Below are 22,972 nucleotides of genomic sequence, written 5' to 3'. Positions count from 1 at the left end.
ATCTATGGAGAGACCAGCAACGAGGGGAAGGTGAGTTGCATCTACATACCCTTGTAGATCGCTAAGCGGAAGCGTTCAAGTGAATGGAGTTGATGTAGTCGTACTCGTCGTGATCCAAATCACCGATGACCAAGTGCCGAACGCACGGCACCTCCGCGTTCAACACACGTACAGCCCGGTGACGTCTCCCACGCCTTGATCTAGCAAGGAGAGAGGGAGAGGTTGAGGAAGACTTCATCCAACAGCAGCACAACAGCGTGGTGGTGGTGGAGGAGCGTGGCTATCCTGCAGGGCTTCGCCAAGCACTACAGAAGAGGAGGAAGAAGAGACGCAGGGCTGCATCAAGAAAGATTGAATCGCGTGTGTTTTATGGGCAGCCCTAGGCCTCATATATATAGGGGAAGGGGAGGGGCTGCGCCCCCTCTAGGGTTCCCACCCCTAGGGGGGCGGCAGCCCTAGATGGGGAGCAAGGGGGGCGGCCAAGAGGGGAGAGAGGGAGGCGCCCCCTAGGGTGGGCCTTGGGCCCATATAAACCTAGGGTTTCCTCCTTTTTCCTCCTAGCTGCCCTTGGGCCTTGTGGGAGGCGCACCAGCCCACTTAGGGGCTGGTCCCTCACCACCCTTGGCCCATGCAAGCCTCCGGGGTTGATGGCCCCACTTGGTGGACCCCCGGGACCCTCCCGGTGGTCCCGGTACATTACCAATAAACCCCGAAACTTTTCCGGTGTCCAAAACATGACTTCCCATATATAAATCTTTACCTCCGGATCATTCCGAAACTCCTCGTGACGTCCGGGATCTCATCCGGGACTCCGAACAACATTCGTTAACCACATACTAACCTCCTTTATAACCCTAGCGTCATCGAACCTTAAGTGTGTAGACCCTACGGGTTCGGGAGACATGCAGACATGACCGAGACGTTCTCCGGTCAATAACCAACAGCGGGATCTGGATACCCATGTTGGCTCCCACATGTTCCACAATGATCTCATCGGATGAACCACGATGTCAAGGACTTAATCAATCCCGTATACAATTCCCTTTGTCTATCGGTACGATACTTGCCTGAGATTCGATCGTCGGTATCCAGATACCTTGTTCGATCTCGTTACCTGCAAGTCTCTTTACTCGTTCTGTAACACATCATCCCGTGATCAACTCCTTGATCACATTGTGCACATTATGATGATGTCCTACCGAGTGGGCCCAGAGATACCTCTCCGCTTACACGGAGTGACAAATCTCAGTCTCGATTCGTGCCAACCCAACAAACACTTTCGGAGATACCCGTAGTGTACCTTTATAGCCACCCAGTTACGTTGTGACGTTTGGTACACCCAAAGCATTCCTACGGTATCCGGGAGTTGCACAATCTCATGGTCTAAGGAAATGATACTTGACATTAGCAAAGCTTTAGCATACGAACTACACGATCTAGTGCTATGCTTAGGATCGGGTCTTGTCCATCACATCATTCTCCTAATGATGTGATCCCGTTATCAATGACATCAAATGTCCATGGTCAGGAAACCGTAACCATCTATTGATCAACGAGCTAGTCAACTAGAGGCTTACTAGGGACATGGTGTTGTCTATGTATCCACACATGTATCTGAGTTTCCTATCAATACAATTCTAGCATGGATAATAAACGATTATCATGAACAAGGAAATATAATAATAACTAATTTATTATTGCCTCTAGGGCATATTTCCAACACCATTAGTATACCAGATACTAATGGCGCACCAGTGGTGCGCCATTAGTAAAATATACTAATGGCGTGCTACTAATGGCGCACCACTAATGCGCCATTAATGGCCAAATTATGTGCGCCATTAGTAGGCCTTTTCCTAGTAGTGTCGAGTAAGCAAACTTCTTTTGTATGGCCCAGCATGATGATCAACACACATCTGGTTTTATATGGTGCCACTTTTGTTGTATACAACAAGCAACTATTCATTTTGTGTGCCTTGCAACAACATCATAATCTCATTAAACCTGCAATAGATCACACATTCAGTACATTTCAATTTCTAATTAGTCTAGACCGTGAAGTATCTGTTTTTTTAACATAACAGGGATATCTGATCATATAATCTGTCACAAGTAGTAAGGGTGGGTAGATGAGCAAATTTTCCCAGATGTCAAGATATCTATACAAATTATGGAACTTGAATCTGAACATTGGAGAAGTGGACAGTGGACAAGACTACCATTGTTATATATAATTATAGTGATATTCAAAGCTATTTTTTTGTCTTAATGTAAAGTTTATCGCAGATAGACATCCACCCAGAAACACACACATGAGACATGACACACACACTTCCTTTTGGATTTGCCGGTTCTATGTGACCTCAGGAGCACAAAACTTGAGTAATTATAGCAAAACAATTCAAGGATGAGACTATGAACCAACCTGTGGGTGGATGGTTAGAGGTACTGTGGTATCTCCAGCCCATCAGGGTTCAAATCCTGGTGCTCGCATTTATTCCTGGATTTATTTCAAGATTTCCGGTTATGCGCATTCAGTGGGAGGAGACGTTCCCGTCGACGACGAGGTGCCTACGGACTTCGTAAATTTCAAAATGATATGCCGGCTCAGTCTTTCGGAGGTGCTCATAGGGGTAGGGTGTGCGTGTGTGCGTTCATAGGGGTAAGTGTGTGCGCGTGCATATGAGCGCTTGTGTTTGTACTGATGTTCAAAAAAAATTGAAGGACGAGACTACTGGACAGTGCAGAATACCTCTTTAGTCCCATATAAAGGACACATATTCCTTGCGACTGTCTTTTCATATACCATGATATGTTCCAATTTGCCAAAGAGTTGGCAAGGTACCGGCCCAAAATCAAGTGCATTATGAGCACCCCTATTCCTAGCTGCTAATCTGGATCTTAATAATTAATGCCCATACCTTGTTAGACCAAAAGAAGCAATACTTCCATTGATAGACTAAACGATTCATGGCATGTGGACTAATGGACATGTCTTTTAATCCAAGGCATGGAGAACTCGGTACATGTCGAGGAAGAGGAACATAATGCCGGAGGAAGGCAATAACAAGTATCAGCTCAAGGAGTTTTTGATGGAGACGATTGGCAGATCTTACTTGTAGCTTTTTTGTGGGAAAGTCTTTGACTCCACATTGTAGGGCTAAGTTATGTTCGCATCTTCGTTTTGGATTAAATCAATTGAACCTACTGGAAAAAAAATCCTTTGGGAGTGTGACATTAGCAGGCGCGACAAGAACGATAATGGGATGCTCATTGGAGATGAGGTCAAAAAGGTGAATACGCCAATAATGCATAGATATATGTATGAATTGTACATGTACACACAAAACATACTATGACAAGTATCTCATGCCAAGCTTTAGTTTCGGTAAGAAGTTTTGTTGCCCGTAGCAACGCATGGCCATTTAACTAGGTGTAATCCAAAATAAATAAATTAAAAGCCCGTAGCAACACACGGGCGTTCTACTAGTGTATCTAGAGTTCTAGACATAATTTAGTTCTACATACATCCATTTTTATCCTTTTCTGTGACAAGTAATTTTGAACAAAGGGAGTACTTTAGTGACCTAAAACATCTCATTTTTTTTGCAGGAAAAACATCTCATATTTCTAATAGAGGGAGTAATATATATCGAGCTTCTGGAAATAAAATCTCCTTCGTTCCGTAGTGTCAAAAGACATCTTACATTATGGGACAGAGGGAGTAGTTTTTCATGTCAAAGAACAGGTACTTTTGGAGCACGGTAACTATAATTGTAAAACTAGGAAAATGTAAGAGGACGCTAAAACAATTAGCAGGCAAATCACGAAGTCAATACCAGCTCGTAACAAAATGCCAGGAACGCCAAAGACTGGTCCATCCATTTAGGAAGAACTGTAATGGCGATTAAAAAATACCCAGACTAGACTAAAATGAACGTCCAAAATCCGCAGCCCAATAGTTTATTGGTACTTTTGGTACCCGAGGCCAATCCTCCATTATGGCCTGCTTGGGAACTCTTTTCTGAGAGTATTTATTTTGTGTGGCACAACAGATAAAATATGATTTTTTTTTACTGAAAAGTAGAATCAGTAACTCCTAAAATTATCAGAAATCTTGAAATGAGGAACATCAGGTCTTATATCCACATATCAAACTCAGACGCAAAAAAAAAACTTCAGTCCGCTAACATTTTTTGTTCAATGAAATCATATAAAAATAATTTGAAGATTACCAGCATATCGAAGGTCAATAAGGAGTTTCAAGATTAGGCATTTCTTGATTAGAGAAAGTAATTGCATAAGATGGCCGTAAATCTGGTTAACAGAATTAAAATGAAAACTGTTCCGAAAAGGCGAAGAAATAAGATGATTAAACATGATTTCCATGCCGGTTTTCCAGAGACCTCAATCCACCTTATTTAGTCCAACCAATTTCCCATATATGTATATATCCAACTATGACATGGTGATGATCTTATTTCACTACAAATCTGACACATAACCACAGTGTAGACAGGGAAAACAAAAGGATAATCAGGAACCAGCACACATGCATCGAATAATTTCTGTACTGGAGCCTGCTTTGTTGAAGTTCAATCACATAACTGGTTTGCGCAATTGTACAACCCCACGCTTATTCACAGTAGTTATGTTTTCAGTCATTGCCCTACAACGAAACAAACATCAAGTTTCAAGCTCAATCGGATGTATGAAAGTGGAACATGTTAAAAAGAAACTCACCGTTATGTTTCCCATCTCTGAACTGTGCATTCTTCGATGACTTGAAGGTTTCCAAGAATTCTATACCCTTCTGCTGTTCAAGTTTCCGCCTTGCCTTGTCCCACTTGTGCTCCGAAGCTAAGATCTCAATGATCCGGGGTAATGCCCTCCCTGCAGCATCTGTGTCAAGAAAGGCAAGCCGGCACCTCCTTGCAACAAAGTCAACTGCAGACTCGCAGTACTCGTGGCGAGCACAATATGCTACTTCAGCTTCTAAGAATGGGTATCCGTGAGCAAGTCGCTTTCCCAAGCCTTCATTCTGGAAAATGAAGCCATTAACAGATAATGCTGATTAGGTATGGTAACCAAAGATTTATAGTAGAATAAAACATGCATGGTTACAGTTCCATTATGATGAATCATGTATACAATCGTATGATGGGCTGCCTGTATGAGAGCATGAATGCACACTAGCTGATTCAGCATAGTTACATTGCATAGTTGAACACCGCAATATATACATTCATGCTGAATACTCCCTCCGTTCCTAAATATAAGACCTTTTAGAGATTCCACTATGAACTACATACGGATGTATATAGACATACTTTAGAGTGTGGATTTACTCATTTTGCTTCGTATGTAGTCTATAGTGGAATCCTAAAAGGTCTTGTACTCCCTCCGTCCCAAAATTCTTGCCTTAGATTTGTCTAGATACATATCTAATACTAAAACGTGACTTCGTACATCCGTATTTAGACAAATCTAAGACAAGATTTTTGGGACGGAGGGAGTATTTAGGAACGGAGGGAGTAGTTGACATCCATTGAGGCTATCTGGGCAATCTCAGATAGTCAAAAGCCAGCACAATAAATGTATACATGGGCAGTTCATATGAAAGAGAACTGAGTGTAATATGTACAAATCAAATAATAAAATTTCATATAGAACAAGACGAAGTGGTTTTGGAAATGTAAGAGAGCCCTTGATACAAACAAATCAAATAGCGTCAGGTTATCAGTACAATTTCAGTGGAAATACTGAACTAGTTCAGAAATTTAAGAGTCAAAACAGAAATTTATTTGGCATCATTAAATTTCGGAGAATCCTGATCAGCTAGGATATTGTGGGAGCATGAGTCTTTAAATTTCTGGTGATTAAAAACCAAAAACTGAGACGAAATTTCTCCTTCATGTCCTCTTCCTTGAGCATTCATTACTTACTGAGCTGGGCCTCATGTCAGTGCCACATCGTACCAGATTGATACCAACTACAAGACGTTAGCCAGTTCATAAGTTGAGATCTCACTACGTGTCCAATGAACATTTGACTTTGTAAAAAGTTAATGTGGTAATGGTGTGCAGATATCTCATGCATCTGTGTGATGCAATGGTCAACATAGGAACACACCAAACAGATGGCCATATTGTGCATGATTATATTGCGCTTATGTTCCTGAATATTCTAATTTGAAGTAAAAAAAAATACTTCCCAGTAGGTGCTCATCTTTGAGGCTTGAATTAGAAAAGGCAAAATCAAACTTCTCTTTCCTTCTTGCTAAACCATAGATTGCGTATGTAAGTTGCTATAGCAGAGGGATCACAAACCTGGGCAATTGCAGCCACTCTTTCAGCCAAAGTTCCATATGCATGTGACAGATGTTTCGATACAGCACTGTCCATTGCGCCTGGAATAACTTTGCCACCATATGTCTTCTTCATTCGCTTATAATTCTGAGCAAGCACAGTAAAAGAAGCAGGATCCCATCCATATCCACCAACTATATGCAAATGATCAGTCACACAGCCATTTGCTGGCTTCAAATTCCCTGATCTTATTGCTGCATTAACAGCATCTTCAGCCATGCTGAATAAACAGGCTCATTAGAAATTTAGAATACAGCAGCGGAACCTAAACATATGCTGCACATGCATGCTAGTGCACCCATATAGCCTACCATCCCATCCTAGTATTAGCAGACAACCAATGCATTAAGTCCCGACTAAAAATACATGAACTACTAATGCAATAAATGACGGTCCAATTAATGTCTCACAATAATGATTAAACCAATGTACTACATACATAATCATCATGATACACATTGCATGGGATAAACAACTATCAAGATATGAATGATAGTAAACCAGGCAAAAACTTGAGTGAGCCAAACCAGCTTAATTTATATGTGTACACAGAGCAAAATTAGCTACTGTGGAATCCTTTACCTTCTATACGTTGTCCATTTTCCACCTGTGATTGTTATTAGCCCTGGGTAGTCTTCAAATACAACATGATCTCTAGAAATACTTTCCGTGTTCTTTGCTGATGGATCCATGGCCAATGGGCGAATACCACTCCATGCAGAAAGAACATCCGAACGCCTCACCTAATATGACAATGAAATTATCTCCCCTTCTCCCTTACTTGGTTGGAAATTCAACACAATGAAAAATATGAAAATACAATAAAAACAAATATACTAAAAGGAGTAATGGTAGGCACATGGCTAGTATTACAATACAAAAGAATATTGTGAATGCATGGCAGTGAATCAATGATCAAAGTAGTGCAGAGCAAAATAACCCAATTACAAACACTTTGGAATCTACTGAGTTTAGCAATGCATGATTTCAGTACTGAAAATTGGGTAGGCATTGCTTAAATGAAAGGTTAATTATTGCTGGAAGATTGATATAGAACTTTGAATGCACCTCAGGACCCTAGACATGTGCACTTTCTCATAGCTCGTGAATTGGCAAGTTAACTTTTCCTCAAGAAATATATAACATTCCAGAGTTCACCAGTGCATTCTAAGTTCCTAACAAAGGGAGCAGACTCTAGATTGAATATCATGTATAAGGTCTAGCATGAGCATGTCACCCGCATACTCAAGCATAGAACCCAGCAGGCGTAAAGAGGAGTTTAGAGTGGTGAAAAAACAACTTTTAATAAAGGTTACACATATGCTAGTACACGAACCTGAACATTAAGATAATCACATATTGCATCCAATATGAACTGTATTTCATCTTCATGTGGTTCAGGAAGCATTGTTATTGCTGTACTAGAATCAGTTGTCCCAGCAACAGTCCTTCCCAACCATGGCAGCATGAATACAACTCTGCCATCTTTGGTCTTGGGGACAATTAAACCCATCCCTTCAGGGGAATAATAATCAGGAAGTACAATGTGCACCCCACTGCTCGGAGCGATCATGGGTACTACATCACTGTTAGCCATCTTCCTTACAGAATCACAGAATGCTCCTGATGCATTAACAACCACCTTTGCAAATGCGTCGAATTCCTTACCTGACACACAAAGCCAGAAGTTAAGTAACTACGTAAGATGACTGCATACATATCTAGATAAGCACAAAAATCCCAGATGATAATGCCACATTACAGAAAGTATTGTCAAGTAAAAAATACAAAGACATAATCCAATTGGAATGACAGTATGCTGTTGCCCTTATTCAGGCTTAACAGATTACCTGTTGACTTGTATACCATAAGTTAACTACAGTTTTATGGTAGAGCACAAGAAAGTTCTATCCGTGCAACTACCACTATTTGAGCATTGAGACTAGAAACTACTACAACATTTGATAATTAAAATTTATTCACATTCCCATGGTCTACATGCTTAAGATATCTAGATGCAATTGAAACTAGAAAAATTCCACCAGTAAATCCATGTTCAATGAAAAGACGCACCGGATCATAAAATAAGATAACATGAGTCATACTTTAAAGTGATTATATCCTTGATACAGTGTAAAGAGAAAAGACATACTTTATTCTACCTGATAGCGTGTCACGGATGCGTGCACCAATGACCCTCTCTCCTGATTCATCCTTAATGAGGGAGATCACTTCAGCATAATTGAGAACAGCTGCACCAACAACTGCAGATGTGCATGCCAACCCCACATTCAAACGAGAGTCGTTCATTTGACCATCATAGTAAACTACGGTTCCTCGTAGGCTACGGTCACCATCATTCCTTGCAAGGGTCGGGAAAAGCTCAACTGATTCTTCTACAGAATAATACCGTGATAAATGTAGCAGCCTTTTTCCAGCAACAATATCATAGAACTTCAAACCAAACCAGTAGTATACAACCTCAAACCAGTTAAAGCAAGGAGTCATGCATGGCAAAGCATGACATAAGTGGGGAGCATTCTCAATAACTTGCTTGCGCTCCTTAAGAGCGTGAAAAACCAGTTTCAGCTGCCCATAATCAAGATTGAACACTGCCTTCTCCAAGTAACGCACACCTGTACAAATGAATTCAACGCAAAAATGATGAACCATGCTATGGTCTATTGGTCTTTCGACCCAATCAATATATGCTTGAGCTCACAGATTTAATATGGACACATTGAAAGATTAAAAAAAGAAAGATGATTGACAATGTTGCATAAACATGAATACATGTCCAAAGAGAAGAAAAAAAAACTTCGCTGCACTAAACAACAAAAAGCATACTTAAAAAAATCCTGGTTTAAGAAGTATTTTTATGCTCTCTTTCTTTAGAAAGCAATCACAGTGCACAAAGCACCTGAGTTATTAATGACTGATCTATGACGAAGCTCTGAACCTTACAGAAATGGGTCGTCAATTTGATAACTGTACTGACTATTGCTCTTCAGTGGCTCACACTCGGGTGTCATACCAAATCAGAAATCGGGTGTCATTACAGTAAGGTGGTTTAGGTTTAGGTTTAGGAATACTTGTCACTTTGATCTCTAGGCATTTATCCAACGAAACGTGCTGTACTAAATTCTGATTGATACTGGTATCAGATAGACGTGTATGTAATTAGAGCCAAACAACATCTATAGCTGGAAAATTAACTATGTGCTGCTTATACTTATTAAAACATGTACTGGAGTGATCACCAAACTTACGATGCTAGTAACAAGAAATGTATCGATTCATTATCCCAGTAAACGGAAGGGGATAATTAAGGAAGTGGTCACTGCCAGTATATAAAATCGTCAAGCCCTGACCCACACTCTCGATTACATTGAATCGTCTCACTGGCTTAAGATGGGAGTGAGTGACCACTGGCCTGGACCACTGACTCTAGTCGGCCAAGGACTTCTCGAGAAGATTCGGCGTTAACGCTCCGTAAAAACGGAATGCAGGAGAGCTAAATTAAAACTGCAAACAAGGAGGATCTACGCGCAAAAGGGGGATGAATCTCCGGAGGGGCCCTAGGGTTGGGGGGAGAGCACGCACCGCCGTGGATGAGCTTGGTGGATCGGGAGGAGGTGCCGGAGGAGAAGTCCTCGCGCTCGACGAGGCCGACGCGGAGGCCGCGCGTGGCGGCGTCGAGCGCGACGCCGCAGCCGGTGGCGCCGCCGCCGACCACCAGCACGTCGAGCGGCTCCGCGGCCGTGGACCCGGCCAGCGCCGCCCGCTGCGCGGCGCGCGGGGGAGGGCCGCCCGAGCCGGCCCGCGACACGAGCTGCCGCGCGGACTCGAGGGCCGCGGGGGACGGGTCGGAGGCGGACACCGGCGACGGCCAGGCGGCAGCCGCCGCGGCCAGCGCGGAGGTGGCGGCCAGGGCCGTGCCGGCGCCGCGGAGGCGCCACGCGGCCATGGTGCGGCGTGCGGACGCGTGGGATCGCGGCTCGGTGCTGAGCTGGGTGGCTGCGTTCGGGAGGGGTTGCGGGGAGAAAATGGCCTCGGTATATTCGGTGGAGCCGTGATTTTGGTTTTCTTTCCCACTTTTCAGGGCTCGCACGGGCGCGCGCGGTGGAAGAATCTTTACACGATTTTTGGAGGACTCAGATTCTCAGACATTTTTTTCTCTGTGCAAACTCCTGCCGTTCACAAATATAATATGTTTTTTTTAACATCAGTACAGACACAAGCGCTCATATACACGCGCATACACTCACCCCTATGAACGCACACACACACCCTATCACTATGAGCACCTCCGAAAGACTGAGCCGACATATCATCTTGAAATTTACGAAGTCACCGTAGACACCTTGTCGTCGACGGAAACGTCTCCTCCCACTGAATGCACATCGCCGAAAATCCTGAAATAAATCAAAAAATGTTGAAACATCTTATACTAGCGAACGGAGAAAGTATATTTGTAATACTAGTACTAGTTTTGTCTCACCCGTCGACAACTTGCAACGGAAGAGGATCGTGCCGATCTTAGGCCATGTCCAATGCAACGTGTTTAGGGAGTTGCTTAGAAAAATAGATGGATTTTGCTGAGGCATCGGTGTGCTCCTTATTCGTAGAGGGGCACCACTATCATAAATAGACATAAGCACTTAAGAGGAAACGGTCTATTTTATTAAACACGTTGCAATCTGCATCGTTTGCTCTATGTACAACTTGTTTTTTTAGTTAGTTTGTACAACTTGTACTATATTTGTTCTCATCATAAAAAATAAGCAGAAATTTGTCCGGTTTTCACTGAACATTTTTAATTTAGCGTAAAAATAGTGTGAGCTAAAAAGGAGCAGAGGATCAGCTCCCCTGTTCCTGTCACCACAAGTCCGAGCAAATGCCGGGCACGTCTTCTCCACACTACAGGCTACAGAGACCGTGCAGCAGACTTGCTTGCTCGACGGCGCATGTGACATAATAATAAACAAAGCAACGGAATAAACACTGCATATTTTCCCACAGAAAGAGAAGCACTGAATATTTACATGCCCTAGTCATCTAGCCTGCAGCAGCACAGAGACAGGCTCAAACGCTACAAGTTTTTGATCTAATAACAAAGCACACAACGCACATCATATCCCACTCTCTTGGGTAGCTCCATCCTTCCTCGCACGCCATTTACTCAAGTCCACGACACATCGAACCCACAAACTTCTGCGTGATCTCTACAGCGGTGGAGATTGTGCGGAAGTTTCCTGGTTAGATGCGTAGAAATTCCATGAACAGCCCTTCACGTCACCGTGGAATTGTAGCCTCAGAAGTCCAGAGGTGGCGTTTCCTGGTACATTGACAGAATATATGTCAATACTATCGTCAGAGCTGAACTAATTAGACCTGAACACCAACTAAGAAATAAAATAGACCTGAACAATTACACCAAACATGAGGAGAACCTAATCTAGTTGTATTTCAATCAATCACCAATAAAATATAGTAGTATGTCTGAAGGCCGTACATAATCATATGCAAGAAATTATGTCCACAGAAACACCATTTAAGCACATAGTATACACTGATAGTTTTTTTTTCACAGGTATAGACTGATATTTATCTTCACAATCTTAATCACATCGAAAATATGACCAGGTTCTGTGATACAAGTAAAATATAATATATACAAGTACATAAGCAATTATCTCACTCAGTTATGGCATAATATAAAATGCATGACTGTGATATGACCAAATTAAGAGAGGGGGGGGGGGGGGGGGCTAGTTTCCAACAATTTTAAACATCAACATAGTTTGGACATTATCCAGGAGCGACAGTGAAGACCTTACCTTGTGCAACAAGTCATGGGCAATGAAGTCCCAAGGAAGAGATACTGACATCAAACAACACTTGAGCGGAAGAAGCTTATCATCCAACCGTTTGTTGGCAGATGCAGCCTCGAAGGCCTGCTCTGCCAACTTTGATGCAGCAGAAGCCGCCTTACGAACAAGAACCCGGAAGTTATCTCCTGCATCTTTCTTCGGTCTCTCACGGCTCTGATCTGATTAATAAAAAAACATCCATTTCAGTTTGACAAGTCAACAACTTGCAGCAGAGCTACAGCAAAACCAAAAGTGCATGGGCATATTTGAGGGTTGTGTATAAAGTTTGTTATTGGTCACAACAGAGCAAATTGTAAACTAGATTGCGCCATTAAGTGGTATGGTTTGCAGAGAATAGACAGATCATACAAAACCTGCAATCCCAGAAACAGCAACTTCAACTTCCCCACGTCCTTCAGGGCCCCTCATGAAAAGTTTATCGAGTTTAGTATTGTCCTGCCCAAGTGAGAGGAAGCTCCCGAATTTGGATCTGCCAGCTGATAACACTAGGAGAAGTATACATTAGAAAACAATAAAACCTATCAAAATCTCAAACAGGACATCTCCTATCTAGGCTGAGTATAGTGTCCAGCAGTTAGAAGTAGTATTATGAAGACTGAATCATGCTTAGTTGCTGAGAACAAAATACTTGCAGAAAACAATACTTGATAATAGGACCACAAGCATAATAGTTTCCTTGTAAATAAAGTAAACGAATGAAAGACTAACCATCATAAGCTTCCCGGACATTTTGATAGCTGACATAGCCTGAGAAGAGAGTTCTCTGCAATAGAAATCATAGTTAGGTCCACATAACCAAATCAACGTGAAATCTAGGATTCCTTTTGAGAAGGATGATGAGTGCACTAGTATGGTTTGAATGTTAAGTGTAAAATGAATTTTGGAGAGTTACATCACATAGTAATATGGATTTCTTCCTAAAGGGACAGGTGTTACTAGCAAATACTGCATACAGTCAGAAATATCTCCCAGAACAGATAGCTTCTGAAGTATAACTAGGTTTTAAGCAGCAGGAATACGGGCATGCAGAGAGTAATTTAAACATAGGTCAATAAAACAAAAGAGAATAGGGAGCAGAGAGCTATATGTTTGGAGTACTTATAAGCAGCCCTTCGCCTTACTGTGGGCCAGATCCCGCTGAAGGTGCAGGTTAGAACAAAACAGAGGAGAGAAGAGAGAAGGGTTGGCTGGGAAAGCTGCTTCACACGACAGAGCACAGACAAACTGTACAGTTCAGGGATGGGATTTCATAAAATAGTTGAACAATTAGAGAAGATGTCTGGTCGACCCGCTGAACAATACACACCCCCATAGTTCAGGGGGTTGTCCACACATCTTCTCTACCAACATTATCTTATGTAATGAATCTAAAAAAGGTTACAAAGAAACCTTCATTTAGGAAGAGAGTGAACCTTTGGTGGGTTCTCTCCACTGCTCCCAGAGTTGATCCCAGATTGTATATTAGAACTGACATTGCTTGATTCACTTTCTTCAGGAAATGCTGCCCCATCATGCGCATTGAGAATCACACAATAGCAGTGTTCTGGGTCTGACAAAACCTGCTCAAATTTACAAGATCACTTTACTCTTTATGGTTAACTTAGAAAGTATATGGTCAAAGCCATCTGAAGGTAAAACCATGGAACATCAGTAATAAAACCGTAGGCATCTACAATATTTGCAAGTATTGCCAGAACACAATGTTATGTAATTTTTGGGAGAAGTAAATCAGAACTCACCACAGCATCAAAAGGATCATCGAAGTCATCAACTGAGAAATAAATGTTCGGATATGCAGGTACTGTCTCTACAGCCTATTAAAGGGATGTGAGTTACGACAGATTATTTATATTGAAAGGCAGTCTCTCTGAAAAGATGATGCCAGAAAAAATTACCTTTCTTTGATCAAGGCGGAAATTTACACGGCTAGGGGATGCATATACAGTTTTCGAAACCTTATAAATTGGAGGCAACAGCTTGCTTTTGTCTGCACGATTGCGAAGATTGCTGATACTGTGGAAGTAGATTAGAAGAAGCACATAACCAACCATTAAATATTACAGAGGGGAGTTATGAAAAAAAAAGGTTTTGTTGTGCATGACAATTGATACTACTGGTACTCTAAGATTTGTGAGTCCCTTAACATTCCAGGGCAAACTCAAGCTGAAAGATAAATTTGTGGTCACAAATTGTTCAGCCAGCTAATGAAAAAAGTGTGATCGTACCAACAACCCAGACCCGTTTCTCAACATTTAGTTGAAACAGAGAATGCTGTTTCAATACGGAATTAGATAACATGACAATCATTATTTGCCAACTGTCTCAGATTTTGATAAAGGGTGAGAAACTATGAACCAAAAATCTGGGGAGTTCTTTAACTGACTATAGTTAACAGACCAAAAGTGTTGTATTAATATAAGGATTTACTTCATTTAGCACCCCGTTGCCATTGGCGATCTGCCAAGACGTGATGAAGATAGCAAACACGAAGGCTTGGAGAAGAAGAGGAATAACTGAGAGTAGGAGGCTAATTGGTAGATTTCTCTCAATTTGTTCAGCCTAACCATTCTCTGGGTGCAGACTGGCTTATATAGCCTACAGCTCAACACAAGGCCACATCGATGGTGAACATACACGCACTCTGCACCACCGTTGTTACACCTCTCCTATAAACTCCAGTGTCTCGCAAACCAGCCATGACACCTCAATAGATCACCAAAAGAGGTTTTTAGTTGTTCTTATGCCTAGTTATAGCTAATTGTTCAGAGCATATAAAGCTTGTAAGATCTTAGCGGAAGTGCCACAGAAACATACCTGCACAATGCCACTGTCACAGTATATGATGTGTGAGCGACTAAATTCAAATAGAAGGAACGTTCCCAATCAACCTCAGTTGAATTAGCATTGATGAGCTTTTCAAGCTGGCAATTGCAAAAAAAGGAGCATATTTAGCCCAGTAATTCAACAGAAAGTAATTGTTCTTATCATGGGTTCTCCAACTAACACTATGTTAATCAGATAAGACATAAAAGAAACACTGATAAGGATTTCCCCATTGTCACTGGTCTTAAAAATTACACCTCACAAACATGAAAATTACTGTATTGAGTGTTCATCTGTTCATGCATACAAAGTTATAAATGGCAAGGGATCTAACATTGTCGTCATGCAACTCACAGATAAAATTTTCCAGTACTGTATGTTCATTACAGTTATACATATGAACATTGTGTAGCAGGTACCAAAAAAGGGCTCCTTCGGCAGTTAAGAACAAGAAATTAGAATAAATTTTCTATATATATAGGGTTAATGAAATAAAATAGTGGGAACACTTTCACTTATAAAGCAGTTTATTTTAACAATAGTTACAAAAACTGTGAGCTTAACTGAATACAGAACATACTTGTTATGGTTGCAACAGAATTAACTCAACAGTAGAGGACATACAAATACAAAAGAAGTGAAGAAAGAGCGAATATATATTTTATAAAAATTTCTTGAATCTACACTACCAAGGAAGCCTCAAGAATTAGCCAAAAAATCTTTAGTAAAGTGGATTCAGTGTAGCTTGTTTTACCGTAGGAGCCCATCTCCGCACGAAAAAGGGAGGCAGATCTTCCATCTTCTGCATCTACAGCCAGCAGCAACAAACGGTGAGATGCATATTGCACAGGGCAACATCGTACCAGGCTAACATAAGGGGAAAATCAGCAGGCCTATAGAAGGTACCGCGCTGTTGACAAAGAAGACGAGGTCGTCCTCCTCCCTGCTCCTTGAGACCCTACCACGCACGAAGAAGAGATCAAGCATCTCATGCCAGAATTTATCATCCATCTCGACGTCCGAAGGATCATCTTCAGACTCAACAACAGTCCACCCGATCAAATGTGAATGCTTCTTCACCATGCTAAGCAGTTCGGCCCTGGAAACAGAAACGTGCACAAAACAGTAGTTGCGTAAGCATCCGAGGCATATATAGGTAGATAATATATCTATAGTGTGAAACGCAAGTGTGTCCCTGTTATAGACATGTATAATTTTACCAAGGCGATGCCCTCGGAGAACCGGATCATCCAGTTGCACTGCATAGGCAGCAACCGTGTTCGAGGAGACGACTACCGAGGTAGTACAGACAATCAGCGTAGCTACGCTGAGGCCAAATTGGAAACCGCAATCCTTAATTTGTCAACTCTGGCTACTCGTGGCCAGTTGCGCCGATGGGAATTTTTGACTTCTATGATCGAATTGTGCCTGCTGAAGCTAGAAACCGAAGAGGGGAGAACAGAGGGAGAGATGGGGAGAGGGCGCTTACCTCGAGGGCGACGCCTGGCCGTGGTCGTCGCCGCCGGTTAGGTCAGTAGGCGATTTCTCGACGGGGACCTCCCCGGACGGCGAGGAGGTGGAAGGCGGCGCCGCCATCGCGCGGCACGGCAACTGGGAAGAAGGGGATCAGGAGGGGACGCGCGTGGGAAGCAACCGCCAGTTCCTCCGCGGGGTATCGGGGTCCCCGGCCGTGAGAACCACGCACGCGGCTTGGGAAGCGGGAGAAGGACTCGATGCCCGGCAGCGGAGGAGACTCGACTGGGGGAAGGGGAGCGGAGCGGAGCAGGGGAGGAAGACGGGCGAGCGGATCTCCGGCGCCGGTCGCCAACACGTGGCCCGCCAGCCGCGGAGACGTGGCGCGTCGCACCTGCCAGCGCACGCCGCAGCGAACCCGACCCACAGCGAACCCGTCCAGAACCGGCACACCGCACCGCACGCCAGCTCACCAGCCCAGCCTTTCCTCTAATCCTCTCCCCTAAATAATCCCGCCGTACCGCTCTGCCATGGCCGCCGCCACACTCCGCTCCGCCCTCCTCTCCTCCTCCTGCGCCCTCCGCCGCCTCTCCTCCGCCGCGCCGCGCGCCCCCCGCCTCGCCCAGCCCAAGGTCTCCGCGATTCCCCGCTCACTCGATCGTCGCGCGCTCTCGCGGGTTCCGTCCGCACTTCCGCTCACGGTTTCTGATCGGGGTTCTGCAGGGGTTCGCCGGGGCTCGCCGGTCCTACCCGGCCGCGTTCGCCGCCATGTCGACGTCGTCGGGGGCCAAGGAGGCGCCGGCCAACAACCCGGGCCTGCAGGCCGAGGCCGACCCGGCCACCAAGGGCTACATCATGCAGCAGACTGTAAGCCACTCCCTCCCCTTTGCTTCGCACTACTACGTTCAGCCGCGGATTCAGCCAGTATACGTGTGCTACTGGATTCAGTTTCGCGATTCTGCGGGTTTGATTTGTGGAGCGGAAGTCGCTATGTGGCCGGATTTGGCCGAGGCAATCTGTCGAACACTGGTCCGTAGGTGCTTGTAATAATGTCAGGCTGTAAAATTGGGAGGAAACAACACTTACCGAGGACTAAGTGATGGGTCATGGGTGTTGCTAGTTCCATGTGATGTGATAATTTCGAGCAGGAGCAACATTGTTGGTTTTGCAACTGCAAAGTTAACTTGTCATCCTTCTTTGTTTGGCCCGATATGCTGCTGCCTTTTCCCTGTTGCATATGTTCATTTCAACGCCTGTGGTATGGAGTTACCCTGCCTAATGCTGGAAACTATGTGTTTGGGTGTAGCATAGGCAGCTCATCAAAGGCTTTCATGGGCTTGTATTTTCGATAGGGGTGCTTTGGATCCTCCTCAATAAACTGAGGAATTTTTTTAGTGTTATATTGTACTAGGCCATGAAACTTCATTTCCTCTGCAATTGGTCGAACAGTTGGTGGAGCAGCTTGTTGCTAGCAGCATTTCAGGTTGTCCCAATCGGTTGCTATTACCATAATGAATTTTTTTCTCTCTTCTTTTTTTTTTGCTTACAGATGTTCCGCGTGAAGGACCCAAAAGTGAGCCTTGACTTCTACTCCCGTGTGATGGGCATGTCGTGAGTTTTCTTTCTTTTGTCTTCCTTTAGATAATGTGGTCGTGCATGTGAGAAGAACATCCATGGGTCATTGATTTCCTTAGTGAAATCTGTAAATGTTCTATTAAATTTCCGGGTTTTCAAGAAAAGCTATTATCATTGCATATCAAGCCATGCTTTGAATTTTCTCCTAGCAAGCAAGGATGTAATTGCGTGGAAATATGGTAATTCCGTAATTGGTACCTGGAGCAGCAAGGATCTGAACCAGAAGGGAATAGGCTCTATAATTCAGTTCTACTGCACAACAGAAAGCTCAAGGCCTTAGTTTTGGCCTCTTGCTGGATGTGCTTCAAATTGTTATAATTTACCACATGTTTATATTTTAGAAAAAGGCACTGAAGTTATCAATTCTCAAGTATACAAACAGCAGACTACGATTAGCGACTGAGAGGTTCATGGATATGCTAATAAATAGGAATTTGCAGAGTGTCTCAAATGTAGTTGCACTATTAGTGTCCATCAAAAACCATATTGCACTGTCGTGCGACAATAACTGCTTGTTGTTTCTTTTACGTTTTGTTAACAAAACCAGGTTGCTGAAAAGGTTGGATTTTCCTGAGATGAAATTCAGTTTGTATTTTCTTGGTTACGAGGTAAGAGTTGCTTGATTAGGGGAACAATAAATCACTTGACTTGACAGTTTACACGAATCAGCTAACTCCTCTGGTTCTTTACCTTGGCATTGTCGATAGGACTTGTCTGCAGCCCCCGCTGATCCTGTCCAGCGGACTGGATGGACTTTTGGGCAAAAGGCTACGATCGAGCTCACTCAGTATGTTTTGTTATTCTTTAATACTGTCCTTGATTGTTTCTCAGTAGCGCCGATTGCCCACTAATATATTGATAAACTCCTGGTTTCACTGTAGCAACTGGGGCACAGAAAGTGATCCTGAATTCAAAGGGTACCATAATGGGAACTCAGACCCTCGTGGGTTCGGTATGTGCAACAAAGATTCTTGTGTAAAAATGTTACCACTGCTTTTGCTTAATCTCACCATGAATCTCTTAGATGCTGCAACGCTCATATCTTTTTTTATTCAGGCCATATAGGGGTAACTGTGGATGATGTCTACAAGGCATGCGAGCGTTTCGAAAGTCTTGGGGTAGAGTTTGTGAAGAAACCAGATGATGGTAAAACTAGGCTGCCTACTCCTTTTAGATCGTCAATATTATGTGGCGTACTGGTGTTGCATATGGCCTTGATACCGAATTGTTAATTCAATATAAATCATGGCAAACGTTAAGGGAGAAAGCAAGAAACTTAGTTAAAAGGCTTATATCCATTTGTATCATGCCGTGTTAAATTCTTGTTAGGAGTGGAGTAATAGTTGCTACTACTCTCTAGATGCACTTCACATAGCATTATCTGTATTACTCGAATAACAATCTAAACAGAAAAATTCAAGGCATGTGTTTCATATAGTTTACAATCTTGAGGGGCATCCAGGACCTGCTTAGCATCAACATCTTTGAAATCTTGAGCGACCTTTCAGGCTCAAGGCCTCCTTGGATCACTCCACTATTGCAACATCTTGTAGATCCACTACTATAGCATCTTGGACATTTCACCCCGGAGAACCACACAATTTGTCCATCTTGTGTCAGGTAAATGGGGTGTTGGCCCCTCCCACTCTGCTTCAAGTCATTGGTTAAGTGGAGTGAAGCATTGACCATCTGTGATTATGACGACGAATCGAACAAAACCTCACTTTACGACATCTAAACTAAGCCATGCTTGGGTTTATATACTCTGATAGGCTATGTTCATCTATGACCAGCCTATCAAAACAAACAATATTTTGGTATGCTCCAATATCTCAATACTCAATAGTTATATGTGAAAGGAATATATGTATCCACTTCATGATTGAATCTGAACAACAATGGCATTGTGGCAAGTTGCGGACGGGCTAAATGGGGAGGAGAGCATGTAGTATTTATACTTCTAGGATACCTATTAGAGCCATATGTATGGGGCACTCATATTATTGGTGAACCCAACTAATTTTGTCATGCAGAAGTACAACCATATTAGGACAGTCATGTTACTTCTATGCTCAACCAATTGGCACAAGCAAACTACAACATGTTAAAATTACAAATCGATATTCTATACAATCTTCATGTAAAGTAAATGAGAGTATTCTAGTCTCAACCATGTAAAGACGCTTTGAATCACACTAGCACAGTGGACAGCACATAGGTATGTACAACATCTTAATCACGTGTTATTTATTTTTCTCTATAGCTCATATATTCTATATGCTTTTAAGATACATATCGTTTGATGTTACACTTGAGTTGAAACTTTAGTTGATTCAAAAGAATCTATGAATTCTCTAATATAATTATATGGCCAGCCTGCTACTTTGGTTAATCATCTCCAAGTGAATGGTCTATATATGTGATTTCAATTTTCACAAAGTAAATGGTGAAATATTTGTTTGGGAGGGGTGATATATCATTTTTCTGTTGATACCCACTCCTTACACATTGCTTCAATCTAGAGTTATCTCCAAACCGTTGATTGATTTCGAACTTCCATGGAGCTGTTGAGCTTTCCTTCACCTTCCTATTTCAGAAGACAACCAGCTCATTACATGTTCTCACTATTTCATTAATATCGTGTGAAATTGTCATTTGTAATTTTGATAAATTGTTAGCCTCTGGCCTGAATTTACACTTAATTGACGTTTGCATCATCGCTGATGTCCCACATCGGGAAGATGACTTCTGTGATTTGTTTGCCGTACTGCACATTGAGTCTTGAAATGCGGCACTATGCTTTAGCACAAAACAATTGGCCAAATCTTTTTTAGATCTGTGATCTACGTCTCCTGTTTCAACCATCTGTATCATGCTCATGTTAGATCATCGTTAGGAGTTGAGTGAATAGGTGCTGCTAGTCACTAGATGTGCCTCACAAGTTGAAAGACACGCACCGGAATTTCGTCAACTAGTTCAGTTTTGCTCTTGAATTGTTCAAGCTTTTAACCCAATTTATGGGCGTAAGAGTAGAGCTGATGGATAAAATCAGTTACTGATGTTGATTGCATTCTTGTAAACTTGTTTGTTGCTCTTACAGTCGTGGAGAACAATATGGTCAGAGATGTGTTTGTTTCCTTTGTACCTCAATATCCATTAACCGATGCTTAGGGCAGCGATGTAATAAACAGTATTTGGCTGCAGGGAAAATGAAAGGCATCGCATTCATCAAGGATCCTGATGGTTACTGGATTGAAATATTTGACCTGAAGAGAATCGGGGAGGTGACTGCTGCGGCATCATGATGAAGTGTTGAAACTCCAATGCCGGTAAAATGGCTTCGCGCCTTCAGAAATGATATGAACTCAGTTATACGGACCATGCTTACATTCTTGCACCGCTAGTTACAGCGTCATGAGCAAAGATATCATGTGACCGATGTTTGAGCATAGATCTGGCGTTGTAACCATTCAGTAATGTAAGCTGCAGGTTGGACATTTCGGCATAAATAAATTAGGGGGCAGACTGTTCGTCTGGCGACTGGAATTTATTAAAAGTTTCAGTCACGTCCACCCCCGTTTCAGACTAAGAGCATCTCCAACAGGCGTCCAAAAAGAGCTCCGCACACTAAAAGTTTAGTTTTTTGGCGCCGGGCAGCTCCAGCAGAAGCTGTAGCGCTAAAAGCTCCAACAGAAGCTGTAGCGCTAAAAGTTTTTGGGCGCGCGCTGCAAAACGCTATCGCGCGCAGCATATTTTGGGCGCCGGATTGCGCGTGCTTCACAATTTGCACTGTTTGCTTTTTGGGCGCCTGCCAAAGCAAAGTTGGTACTGGTACATTAAAAATGCTACAGTGACGTGCTATAATGTTTATTGGGGCGGAATTTTTGTGCGGCCGTTGGAGATGCTCTAATAGTTGGGCTGATGTCGCCGCGGTTGCACCTCCGCGGGCGATGTCATGGCCAGCCGCCGTTGCCAGCTGTTGATCAGTTCCCCGGTGTTCTGCACATGGCACGCGTAGACTGTTGACTGAGAAATAGCAAACGCTATTATACTAATTAGTTCCTCGTCTATTTTTCTGCTCTTTTAACATCCTAAACAAACCCATACCAGAAAAAAAAGGGTGGTTTGTCTCGATTTGTAGCTGATGTGCCATTAGTCAATGATTTGTAGCTAATGTGGCATTAGTCAACGATGGTTTTGACCTGTGAGTGAGGCTGCGGGGGTGAGATAGAGTTGCCTGCTCAAGCTCCTAGTACCCCCACCTTTCCCTTCCCCTCCGAGGAGCCCTAGCCAGAAGCATTCGAGCTCCCGTGCTCGAATTCCTACATCACGGTCACCATTGCTGCCGGCTTTCATCACTCAAAATTGAGCCAATTACTGCTCTCCCGTCGCAACTCTACCCACCAGAGAACTCCCCTATCCACTTGAGCGGGCGAGCGTAGGAGGAAGGAGACGGGCCTAGCAGGCGGGCCCCGCCTCCTCTAGGCCCCACCCATCAATCTTAGTTGCGCCTGACAAGGGAGACCCACGGCAGGTCAAAACCACAGTTGACCAGTGCCATGTCAGCAGCAAGTGGAGACAAAACCACCCAGGGGTTCTTTCGTCATGTGTGAGTTTATTTAAGGGGTGAAAGGAGCATAAAAATAGACGAAGGGTAATGTGAACCACCAACTTTAATTGGGTAATAAAATGGATATTTTTCTACTAATTGAAACCACCTTTATGAAGGGGTAATGTGAACCAACCTATGGTTTGATGGTTAGAGGGACTCTGGTATCC

At 43.1% G+C, this 22,972-nt stretch overlaps 3 protein-coding genes across 4 annotated transcripts; 1 reads left to right on the top strand and 2 right to left on the bottom strand.

The window, feature by feature from the left end:
• Window positions 1-4,330: 4,330 nt before the first annotated feature.
• Window positions 4,331-10,384, bottom strand: LOC123187256 (glycerol-3-phosphate dehydrogenase SDP6, mitochondrial). Its single transcript, XM_044599067.1, has 7 exons — window positions 9,972-10,384; window positions 8,531-9,004; window positions 7,705-8,036; window positions 6,951-7,111; window positions 6,330-6,588; window positions 4,744-5,041; window positions 4,331-4,669 (listed from the first exon to the last, which is right to left on the bottom strand). Exons 1-7 carry the CDS (start codon window positions 10,333-10,335, stop codon window positions 4,662-4,664), a joined length of 1,896 nt encoding a protein of 631 aa, XP_044455002.1. The 5' UTR covers window positions 10,336-10,384; the 3' UTR covers window positions 4,331-4,661.
• A 979-nt stretch (window positions 10,385-11,363) lies between these two features.
• LOC123187254 (uncharacterized protein KIAA0930 homolog) lies at window positions 11,364-16,869 on the bottom strand. Of its 2 annotated transcripts, none has more exons than XM_044599063.1 (11): window positions 16,575-16,869; window positions 15,992-16,184; window positions 15,840-15,893; window positions 15,077-15,183; window positions 14,158-14,275; window positions 14,002-14,076; window positions 13,675-13,821; window positions 12,971-13,025; window positions 12,616-12,747; window positions 12,209-12,420; window positions 11,364-11,706 (listed from the first exon to the last, which is right to left on the bottom strand). In XM_044599063.1, exons 1-11 carry the CDS (start codon window positions 16,679-16,681, stop codon window positions 11,683-11,685), a joined length of 1,224 nt encoding a protein of 407 aa, XP_044454998.1. In that variant the 5' UTR covers window positions 16,682-16,869; the 3' UTR covers window positions 11,364-11,682. The 2 variants fall into 2 exon arrangements, with proteins under 2 accessions (XP_044454998.1, XP_044455000.1); XM_044599065.1 differs by having other exon boundaries at window positions 12,616-12,738.
• Window positions 16,870-16,942: 73 nt separating this feature from the next.
• LOC123187255 (lactoylglutathione lyase) lies at window positions 16,943-21,782 on the top strand. The gene is made up of 8 exons (XM_044599066.1): window positions 16,943-17,190; window positions 17,282-17,425; window positions 18,108-18,169; window positions 18,741-18,801; window positions 18,901-18,980; window positions 19,075-19,145; window positions 19,250-19,339; window positions 21,398-21,782. The coding sequence occupies exons 1-8, from the start codon at window positions 17,089-17,091 to the stop codon at window positions 21,496-21,498; spliced, it is 711 nt and encodes a 236-aa protein (XP_044455001.1). The 5' UTR covers window positions 16,943-17,088; the 3' UTR covers window positions 21,499-21,782.
• The last annotated feature ends 1,190 nt before the right edge of the window (window positions 21,783-22,972 follow it).

Source organism: Triticum aestivum, chromosome 2A (genome assembly GCF_018294505.1).
Source record: "Triticum aestivum cultivar Chinese Spring chromosome 2A, IWGSC CS RefSeq v2.1, whole genome shotgun sequence".
Taxonomy (NCBI): Eukaryota; Viridiplantae; Streptophyta; class Magnoliopsida; order Poales; family Poaceae; genus Triticum; species Triticum aestivum.
The sequence above is the reverse complement of the archived record's forward strand: the minus strand, read 5'-3'. Positions and strand labels throughout refer to the sequence as shown.

Bases quoted from the DNA above. Each gene is read 5' to 3' on its own strand.
- LOC123187256 (XM_044599067.1), bottom strand. From the start codon at position 10,335: ATGGCCGCGTGGCGCCTCCGCGGCGCCGGCACGGCCCTGGCCGCCACC. The intron at 6,589-6,950 runs GTAAAGGATTCC...CTGTTTATTCAG, and splicing joins AAATGGACAACGTATAGAAG to CATGGCTGAAGATGCTGTTA. The intron at 5,042-6,329 runs GTTTGTGATCCC...TTCATTTTCCAG, and splicing joins GAGTGGCTGCAATTGCCCAG to AATGAAGGCTTGGGAAAGCG.
- LOC123187254 (XM_044599063.1), bottom strand. From the start codon at position 16,681: ATGGCGGCGCCGCCTTCCACCTCCTCGCCGTCCGGGGAGGTCCCCGTC. The intron at 15,184-15,839 runs GTAAAACAAGCT...TGCAATTGCCAG, and splicing joins TGCGGAGATGGGCTCCTACG to CTTGAAAAGCTCATCAATGC. The intron at 14,276-15,076 runs GTATGTTTCTGT...CTACTTCCACAG, and splicing joins GTGACAGTGGCATTGTGCAG to TATCAGCAATCTTCGCAATC.
- LOC123187255 (XM_044599066.1), top strand. From the start codon at position 17,089: ATGGCCGCCGCCACACTCCGCTCCGCCCTCCTCTCCTCCTCCTGCGCC. The intron at 17,191-17,281 runs GTCTCCGCGATT...GGGGTTCTGCAG, and splicing joins CCCGCCTCGCCCAGCCCAAG to GGGTTCGCCGGGGCTCGCCG. The intron at 18,802-18,900 runs GTAAGAGTTGCT...CATTGTCGATAG, and splicing joins TGTATTTTCTTGGTTACGAG to GACTTGTCTGCAGCCCCCGC.